Here is a 10,942-nt window from a genome sequence, read left to right on the forward strand (position 1 = left end):
CTTCTCCAAAGCCTTACTAAAAAGGTACAAACTCAAACATATGCATACTGTTATAAGGCAGCCCCTCCCTCACACCTTTGTATCTGTGCGGGTGCACCAGCTGAGTGCCTAAAAAAGACAATAAAAATAAACAGTGACTAAGATCATCCTCCTAGATTGATTCCTACGCTCCTACGTCTTATGGATCAGCATCTAGTGGGTAGTAGGTACCCCGCCATACCCATCACTTCCCACCATGCTTAATACAATTGATGTGTGGGTGTGTGCAAAAACCACTGGCCCTTTAAAATATAAAAATATATGTGTGTATGATGATTAAAAAAAACCTTGTGAGTATATGTGTGGGAAAAGTGAGAAAATAATGCTAAATGAAAGAGCGGGACAATGGGAAGTACTAAACATATGGTGGCTACATTCTCACCAAGTGTGTGAAAATGTAGGTTAAAGTCGTAAAACATATACAAGTGAATGATATTAGGTGGGTTCATTAAGCAGCAGTATCGTAGAAATCAAAGTAAACAAGAAAATCATGTATAATCGTTTACATCACTGGGCAAGCTATCAAACATTTGCAACCTTTTCATTCACGCTAGGAAAATAATGGTTAATCACGGGAAATTAAGTGAAGTGAAGCGCTTTACATAGTGAAACCCTATATCTAAGTTACATTTACAGTAAGCCAGTGTGGGTGGCACTAGGAGCCGTTGGGTAAAGTGTCTTGCCCAAAGACACAACGGCAGTGACGAGGACGTCGGTAGCGGGGATCAAACACGGGTCGCTGGCACGGCCACTCTACCAACCGAGCCACGCCGCACCAAAGAAACTATTAGTAATGGAAGCTCAAAAACAGACAAGGGGGGGAATTGGGATTCACAGCAAATTACTGGCTAATAATTGCATAACATTAACAGTAAAATATCTTTACAGCAATTTATTGTGATTTTACGGTTGATTACTATACTCTCTCAGTTGTGCAATGTAGTCTACGGAACACCTTCAGAGACAAATCAGTCTGGATTTACATGTGACTGATTTAGACTGATTCCAGTGTCTTACTGTGGAAATATAAGGACGTCATAAATTTTACAGTTATTTGTTGTAATTATACAGTAAATTGTGACTACTGTATTTACTATGATAATGTAATGTAATAATGTTAAAAGATCCTCTATTATGCATAACCAGTTTTTCTTACCCATAAGTACCTGCTGTTGAGTGTTAGGAATCTGCATAAGTCCTAAAAATGTTAAATCGAACCATGGTCGCATTACGGAGATATTTATAAGATAATCTTGCCGATCCGTTTGAAATTTTCCCCATTAGTGACGTTTTTCCCATTGGAAACGTCAGCGGATTATCCATATATGGTGAAGTTTTACCTGAAGGGTTTTGCACCAATCATCTCGTTGTGGGGCAGACGGGCTCGTATTTGCACATGCATCCACCGCTGTTGCCATTTCTAAAACAAAGTAGGCTATAGATCGAATTCAAAAACAGTCAGTAGCTTCGCTATGGAGGCGGTAAAAACTACGACAAAGATGGCGGGGAGTAGACGCTGTCGAAGTGGAGCCACATAAATAAGATCGCCCACAAAACGGCGCATCCTGAGGAGAAGGTCAGAAAGTAGCTTGAAGATGGTCTGTAAAACATAATCTATGCAACATTTTGACCAAAGAGACACCTTTACATGTTAAGTAGACCGTTGTTTCTTAACCATTGGGCCGCCAAACAAAGATCTGTTTCTTAGCTGTGGGCCATATGGACGCGGGTACTCTCTTGTAAAACCCTTTTCCACCACTTGTGGCAGTAATGACAGTATCAAACAAACAGACCTCTGGAGCTAAAATCAGAGAGAAGTTTCTTAAGTGCAAAAATTATGAATAAAGTGGTGAGGCTGTATTTTCATTTGCACTGACATTTTATTGACATTTTAATTAATAAGCATATGTTATTTATGATTATTAATTCAGTTAGAATTTATTTTAGCGCCGCGTAATGGCATGTAAATGTATTTTTCAGTTTTCATGAGTCCTTTCTTTTGCAGTATTTGTGATCAGTATTTATTTTTGTAATCAGCCTGACCTAAGCATTGATAATACATTCAAGTGATCAACACATGATTTAATATTATTTGACAAGGTGTATCCTGTTAAACTGTAAGTAGGTTGGATATCATTTTGAAAATGATTAAAATGAAGGGTAAGATTTAATTCAGTGTTAATATTTGAGTGGGCCCCGCCCCCCAAGCCCCTTTGTAGTGGAAAAATGGGGCCCCGAGGTCAAAAAGGTTAAGAACCCTGGATGTAGACCAGGCCTGGGCAATTATTTTGACTCGGGGGCCACATTTAGAGAAAAAACTGTGTCTGGGGCCCGGTATATCTATTTTCAGGAACACTAATACCAAACCTCACAATAATGTCTGATTGGAATGCTAAAAACGTTATGACAGACCGCCTTAAAAAACATAATGGAATTTGACATTTTTCTATGAACGATAAAACACTGAATATTGACAAAATATGAATGTCACACCCCCTTTCGATCGGCATATTTTACAATCAAGTGAAACGCAACAAAAATGCAACAAACAGTGAAATATGAATGCGAAGGGTACAAAATAAACCCACCTGGAATCTGATACATCTGATATATCACTAAGCTTTAGAACTTTGTTGTGAAAATCTCCTTCTGCGTCCGTGGAAACGCTTCCCACCCACACTGCTTGGTGCCTCGTCTGAGCTGCTGTGACGTAGATTACCATAGTAACTAATTAGATGACCATAGTAACTAATTAGATTACCATAGTAACTGGTATATCAGCCATAAGCGCAGATCCCAACCATTAAAATATTTTGTATTAGGGATGTCCGATAATGGCTTTTTTGCCGATATCCAATATTCCGATATTGTCCAACTCTTAATTGCCGATACCGATATCAACCGATACCGATATATTCAGTCGTGGAATTAACACATTTTTATGCCTAATTTGGACAACCAGGTATGGTGAAGATAAGGTCCTTTTTACAACAAATTATAAAATAAAATAAGATAAATAAATTAAAAACATTTTCTTGAGTTCTTCAGTTACATAGAAACTAGTAATTAATGAAAATGAGTAAAATTAACTGTTAAAGGTTAGTACTATTAGTTTACCAGCAGCAAGCACAATCATGTGTGCTTACGGACTGTATCCCTTGCAGACTGTATTGATATATATTGATATATAATGTAGGAACCAGAATATTAATAACAGAAAGAAACAACCCTTTTGTGTGAATGAGTGTGAATGGGGGAGGGAGGTTTTTTGGGTTGGTGCACTAATTGTAAGTGTATATTGTGTTTTTTATGTTGATGTAATAAAAAAATTAATAAACGATACAGATAAAAAAAACGATACCGATAATTTTCGGTTTTACATTTTAAAGCATTTATCGTCGATTTTAGCGCCGATAAATGCATCTCTACTTTGTATAGTTCAAGACTTTCGGTCATTAGAAAACATCACTGCACATCATAATGGCAGCTACACTTTCCATCTTAAAGATCTAAAAAAATTATTTGGGAATGTCCGGCGGGCCAGATTGAAAAACTTAACGGGCCGCATGTGGCCCCCGGGCCCTAATTTGCCCAGGTCTGATGTAGACCATAAGGTAGCGTTTTAAATGTACAAAATAATTATAATAGGACCGACCCCCTTATATGATGAGAAATCCTGTTCCTTTTTTTTTTTTTTTTTTCAGATTAAATAAATTATGCTTCTTCCTATTACTTTTCGGACATGTTGAGTTGTGCAAGTGCAAACATGCCCATGCCGCTATGTCAATTATTTTGCATGTTCGAAATTATCTTTAACCATAACAGCAAAAATGGCTGAAATAATTTTAACTTTAAACGTGTAGTTAATATAACTGATTTAGGGCTTCCTACAAAATAAAAGCATTAAAAAAAACTTGGGACATTCCAGCAGTTCCCATATTTGTAAATGGTGTGACTCTTTCCCCAAACAGAATAATAACACGATTTCTACGCATTGTTAGGAGAGAAAAGGCTGGACTTACTCTAGCGTCAAAGAGGGGATCTTCAGTTTATCCCGTCTGGACTTCATGTTCTCGCCGGACACACCACCACAAGAGGCGGCTCCCCTCTCAGCACGACGCCGCACGACTCGCTCTCTGCCCCGGCTTCAAGTTCCAAACACTCATCGCTTCTTGCTCCCGGGGACTTCAAATAAGAACGACTGCGACAGCGGAAGTTCCTCGCAGAAAAGATTCACAGCGCTGTAAAGAGTTGAAAAAGGTACAGGGGAAATGAGGGGAGAGTCGTGTCTTTTGTGGTTTGGAAAGCGCAGCGGAGAGAGACTGGCTGCGAGCCGACAGCGAGGGACGAGTCATTGTTAGCCGAAGCCGCCATGTGACTGCTGGGAGGGGAGAGGGCGAGGAGGGGAGGAGGGAGACAGCCTATTGGCTGACAATAATTCAATTTGGGCGGTGGGTGTCAGTCAGCAGGGGGGAACCAGAGGTGGGCGGATCGATCCAGATATTGATAATAATTAGGGATGTCCAATAATGGCTTTTTGCCGATATCAGATATTCCGATATTGACCAAACCCTTAATTACCAATACCAATATCAACCGATACCGATATATACAGTTGTGGAATTAACACATTATTATGCCTAATTTGGACAACCAGGTATGGTGAAGATAAATAAAATAAAATAAATAAATTAAAAACATTTTCTTGAATAAAAAAGAAAGTAAAACAATGTAAAGACAGTTACATAGAAACTAGTAATTAATGAATTGAGTAAAATTAACTGTTAAAGGTTAGTACTATTAGTGGACCAGCAGCACGCACAATCATGTGTGCTTACGGACTGTATCCCTTGCAGACTGTATTGATATATATTGATATATAATGTAGGAAAAATAATATTAATAACAGAAAGAAACAACCCTTTTGTGTGAATGAGTGTGAATGAGTATACATGAAGGAGGGAGTTTTTTTGGGTTAGTGTACTAATTGTAAGTGTAATTTGTGTTTTTTATGTTGATTTAATAAAAAATAAAAAAAATAAAAAACGATACCGATAATTTAAAAAAACGATACCGATAATTTCCGATATTACATTTTAAAGCATTTATCGGCATCTCTAATAATAATGATAGTTTTGTAGTCGAGAATCGATATTTTCAGGTACAGTCTGTTTATTTATAGCAATGTTGGTAGAGTGGCCGTGCCAGCAACTTGAGGGTTCCACGTTCGATCCCCGCTCCCGCCATCCTAGTCACTGCCGTTGTGTCCTTGGGCAAGACACTTTACCCACCTGCTCCCAACATACTTGCCAACCCTCCCGATTTTGCCGGGAGACTCCCGAATTTCAGTGCCCCTCCCGAAAATCTCCCGGGGCAACCATTCTCACGAATTTCTCCTGATTTCTACCCGGACAACAATATTGGGGGCGTGCCTTAAAGGCACAGCCTTTAGCGTCCTCTACAACCTGTCATCACGTCCACTTTTCCTCCATACAAACAGCGTACCGGCACAGTCACATAATATATGTGGCTTTTACACACACACAAGTGAATGCAAGGCATACTTGGTCAATAGCCATACAGGTCACACTGCCGTATAAAGAACTTTAACACTGTTACAAATATGCGCCACACTGTGAACCCACACCAAACAAGAATGACAAACACATTTCGGGAGAACATCCGCACCATAACACAACATAAACACAACAGAACAAATACCCAGAACCCCTTGCAGCACTAACTCTTCCGGGACGCTACAATATACACCCCCGCTACCACCAAACCCCGCCACCCCAAACCCCGCTCTCACCCCCCCCCCATCTCCCGAATTCCGAGGTCTCAAGGTTGGCAAGTATGGCTCCCAGTGCCACCCACACTGGTTTAAATGTAATTTAGATATTGGCTTTCACTATGTAAAGCGCTTTGAGTCATTAGAGAAAAACGCTACATAAATATAATTCACTTCATTTAGGTGTTTTTTTGTTTGTTGCATTGTTGATATTGTTTATACGTACAGTATATAATCGGTGACATGCAGTGATGTTCATACTTGGTGAGGCACTGACATTGTTTTTAACTTATTTTGCATAAATCAATGTTATTAAGAGAAAATAATTCGCTTAAAGTAAAAATAATATTTTCAAGTGCTTCTTAATCACATAATTTTTTTAAATGTATACACAAAACTGGAAAAAAATTGTGGTCTTACCTTACATCCATGCAAATGTTTATTTGTAAAAGTCAATCAAGTTAAAAGTTAAAAAAGTTAAAGTACCAATGGTTGTCACACACACACACTAGGTGTGGTGAGATTATCCTCTGCATTTGACCCATCACCCTCACCCCTGGGAAGTGAGGGGAGTAGTGAGCAGCAGCGGTGGCCGTGCCCGGGAATCATTGTTGGTGATTTAACCCCCAATTCCAACCCTTGATGCTGAGTGCCAAGCAGGGAGGTAATGGGTCCCATTTTTATAGTCTTTGGTATGACTCGGCCGGGGTTTGAACTCACGACCTACCGATTTTAGGGCGGACACTCTAACCACTAGGCCACTGACCAGGTCAATCAATCAATCAAAGTGTATTTATATAGCCTTTAATCACAAGTGTCACAAAGGGCTGCACAAGCCACAACGACATCCTCAGCTCAAATCCCACACCGGGGCAAGAAAAAACTCAACACAATGGGATACAATGACAAACCTTGGAGGGGACCGCGCATCATCTGTGGTCACCTAATAACCTGTCCACGCAGGAGAGGAGGGCAGACCAGAAAAGAGTCCTCCCTATTTATGTATTGCTTTGGTTTTAAAAGCCGCTTTGTGATGTATAAAGGTTTTACTATAATTTTTTATACCAAATTGCGAGAATCGGTTTGAATCGACAATTAATTCTGGCATGAATTGTCGCCCCGGGAATTGGAATCGAATCGCGAGTTGTTGTAAGATTTACATTCCAATTAAATACATTAGAAAAGTAATGGTTTAAATGTTACTGCAAGCCAAATGTTATATTGGCTATATCAAAATATGATTCCAAGATTTTGAATATTTTTTAATAATAAGTATTGGTATCACTATCGGTATCGGCAGCACTGCCCTATGTTTGTTGTTCTTGATATGGGCGATACTGTAAATTGTGGTATCTTAGATTAGATTGAATGTTATTATTCCTTTGGCTGTATAGGGAAATTAATGTTTCCAATGGCAGCAACACCATATACAGTATACAGGACAGTGGACAGAGTAAACCGGTAATGCATGTATAATAATAATCAACACAACACCGGTTTGCAGATACTATTGGCTCTCAATTAAATCCTTTGGATTTTTGCCCTCAAATGTCTTCTGTGTTCAAGATCTTATTCCCTGAGTTTGTAAACAAAATATAAATACAACACCATCAACATTGTAACAGTATAAACATCACAACAACAACAACTAATATTTGAGAATACAGATTCTACCATTTGCACCAATAATATCAATATTTGGATCGATCTGTTGACCCCGACTGACCACACCCCGAACATTCCGTCATCCACTTGTCCTCATTAGGGTTCCAAGTGAGCTGCAGGCTATCCTAGCTGACTTTGTGTGAGAGACGGGGTACACCCGGGACTGGTCACCATGCAGCCAATCGCAGAGCACATATAAACAAATAACTATTGGACCTCTGGACATCGAGTCTCCAAATACCACAACATGCATGTTGTTAGAATGTGGGAGGAAGCCACACAGCGATGTGTGTGTGTGTGTGCATGTGTGTGTGTGTGTGTGTGTGTGTGTGTGTGTGTGTGTGTGTGTGTGTGTGTGTGTGTGTGTGTGTGTGTGTGTGTGTGTGTGTGTGTGTGTGTGTGTGTGTGTGTGTGTGTGTGTGGAAGGGGGTTCTGCAAAATGTCTCCAATGGCAACCGGTGACAGAGTTGACACCAGTGTCTTTCTGGTTGCTAGGAAGCTGATGATAGTTAGCCTGAAGGCTTGGTCATATTCTCTGATGCGCATAGTTAAATTACTTACAGCTTCAGTTTGTTGATTTATCGTCATTTGAGTTATTTTCTCATGGAATGCTATTTGTTTGTGTAAAACGGTATTAAATGAGGAAAGTTGGCTTTTGATAAATGAATATGTTTGCCCCTAAATTTAAGGTATTTAGTAGGGATGTCCGATAATGGCTTTTTGCCGATATCCAATATTCCGATATTGTCCAACTCTTTAATAACCGATATCAACCGGTACCGATATCAACCGATACTGATATATACAGTCGTGGAATTAACACATTATTATGCCTAATTTGGACAACCAGGTATGGTGAATATAAGGTCTTTTTTTTTTTAAATTATAAAATAAAATAAGATAAATAAACTAAAAACATTTTCTTGAATAAAAAAGAAAGTAAAACAATATAAAAACAGTTACATAGAAACTAGTAATTAATGAAAATGAGTCAAATTAACTGTTAAAGGTTAGTATTATTAGTGGACCAGCAGCACACACAATCATGTGTGCTTACGGACTGTATCCCTTGCAGACTGTATTGATATATATTGATATATAATGTAGGATCCAGAATATTAATAACAGAAAGAAACAACCCTTTTGTGTGAATGAGTGTAAATGGGGGAGGGAGGTTTTTTGGGTTGGTGCACTAATTGTAAGTGTATCTTGTGTTTTTTATGTTGATTTAATTAAAACAAAAAAAACAAAAACAAAAAAACGATACCGATCATTTCCGATATTACATTTTAAAGCATTTATCGGCCAAAAATATCGGCAGGCCGATATTATCGGACATCTCTAGTATTTAGTCTTGCTTAATTTCAGTTTTTTTGCAGACACTAGCTAAACATGCCCAGTCTAGCGCAGTGGTCCCCAACCACCGGGCTGCGGCCTGGTACCGGTCCGTGGATCGCACAAGAAATAAAAAATTTAAAAAAATTAAAAAAAAAAAATTAAATTTTTTTTATTTTATTAAATCAACATAAAAAACACAAGATACACTTACAATAAGTGCACCAACCCAAAAAACCTCCCTCCCCCATTTACACTCATTCGCACAAAAGGGTTGCTTCTTTCTGTTATCAATATTTCTGGTTCCTACATTATATATCAATATAGATCAATACAGTCTGCAGGGATACAGTCCGTAAGCACACATGATTGTATTTTTTTATGAAAAAAAAAAAAAATTAAAATTTTTTTTTTAAAAATAAATACAAAAAATACTATCCCCCCTGGATAAATATTGGAAAATTTGGAATCAAACAGTTTTGTGTTTAGGTGTCTGTGACGTGGCAAGATCAGAGGAGCAGTGACTGTGAGGTTGGTCTTTAGCTCTCACGTAACACCAAAGAGCCTCCCATTACTTTATTACACAATACTTACATCCGAACAAAACGTTTCTGGCTGCCATTTTGAAGAAAAAGCAATAGTAGCGGTCAGCGCTGGACACCCGGCAAATCGCCATATATGGACTTCCTAAGCTTGTGATCAGAATCAGAATCAGAATCAGAATAGTTTTATTGCCATTGTTTGAGAACGGGTTCACAAACTAGGAATTTTTCTTGGTGCAAACGTGCGACATAAAACACATATAACACATATTTGGTAATAAAAAGAGCTGTGACTGAGCTATCAGATAGACTTAGAAGGAATTCAAGGAATTCAAGGAGCTGCTGTTAGGAGTAATAGTTCAGTTACTGACCATTCAGGAGATTTAAGAGAAAGCAGGGACAACTTAAAAACACAACAACCTCATGATATGGTCATTTTGTAATGATCATGTAGAAGAGTACAATATTGGAAATGTAGAATACACAGGAACCTCTAAGGAGTGAGAATTACCATCACCAAACTATACATATTGTGAAAGCAGATCATTTTTCTTCTTGAATCCCAACATTGCAAAGACACTGAAAGGATTCCCCTGCTGCATTGCCAGTAGCGTGGATGTATAAGTCTTCGCAAACGCACAAAGTGAAGAGCTTTTCTTGCATGCTCCCTCTTAGGTGATACGGTAATGAGCAGTTGTTGATATTGCGTGAGCACGCAGCACAGCACAACGTGAGGAAAACTATATTATAGAGCAATATGTCAGTGTGATGGAAGGCTCTCAAACCACAGAAGAGGCTTTACAATTTTAGAGCCCAAACAGCAATGTGGCTCGGCGAGTGCATGGTCGTGAAGGGGTTCCCGTCCCCGCGAGGTGATTGTTTTGCTTCGGCAGGGCTTTTAATAAGAGAATCCGTTTCAGGGTTGCCATGGCAACAGGGGCTTTCCTGCTCCTCTCATCAGCCTGCACACTTCGCCCGTATCGACTGTGTGACACGACGCTCGACATTTTCACTGGTTCAGCACTTGTTCTTCAAAGTCCCTGGCTTCAATCAGTCAGCAGAGAACTACACTTTATTCAATACCAGGCTTTCTTTGAAATGCACTTTAAAATAATGTTCATATATCTGATTTTAGAAAAAATAGCTAATGAGCCGTTTACATACCATCCATCCATATTATATGCTGCCTCTCGACATAAGGTGGGGTGCACCCTGGACTTGTCACCAGTCAACAACCTTTCACAGTCTCACTTACAAACTAGAGCAGACATCAATCAATCAATCAATCAAAGTTTACTTATATAGCCCTAAATCACGAGTGTCTCAAAGGGCTGCACAAGCCACAACGACATCCTCGGCTCAGATCCCACATCAGGGCAAGGAAAAACTCAACCCAGTGGGATGACAATGAGAAACCTTGGAGGGGACCGCAGATGTGGGACCCCAACCCGGGCGACCGGTGCAATGGACGAGTGGATTTAGCATAATATTGTAAGAGTCCAGTCCATAGTGGATCTAACATAATAGTGTGAGAGTCCAGTCCATAGTGGATCTAAACATAATCTATGCA

The 10,942-nt window shown here is 39.2% G+C and overlaps 1 protein-coding gene across 4 annotated transcripts in view; it reads right to left on the bottom strand.

Moving 5' to 3' along the window:
• The window catches only part of mast3b (microtubule associated serine/threonine kinase 3b), a 97,691-nt gene extending 93,288 nt beyond the window's left edge, over positions 1-4,403 (bottom strand). For all 4 annotated transcript variants that reach the window (XM_062028090.1, XM_062028088.1, XM_062028089.1 and 1 more), the window contains exon 1: positions 4,062-4,403. In XM_062028090.1, coding sequence (XP_061884074.1) covers positions 4,062-4,108 — 47 coding nt within the window. In that variant the 5' untranslated portion in view covers positions 4,109-4,403. The remainder of the gene's footprint in view (positions 1-4,061) is intronic.
• Positions 4,404-10,942: the final 6,539 nt, after the last annotated feature.

The sequence above is a fragment of the Entelurus aequoreus genome, linkage group LG19, assembly GCF_033978785.1.
Source record: "Entelurus aequoreus isolate RoL-2023_Sb linkage group LG19, RoL_Eaeq_v1.1, whole genome shotgun sequence".
Classification (NCBI taxonomy): Eukaryota; Metazoa; Chordata; class Actinopteri; order Syngnathiformes; family Syngnathidae; genus Entelurus; species Entelurus aequoreus.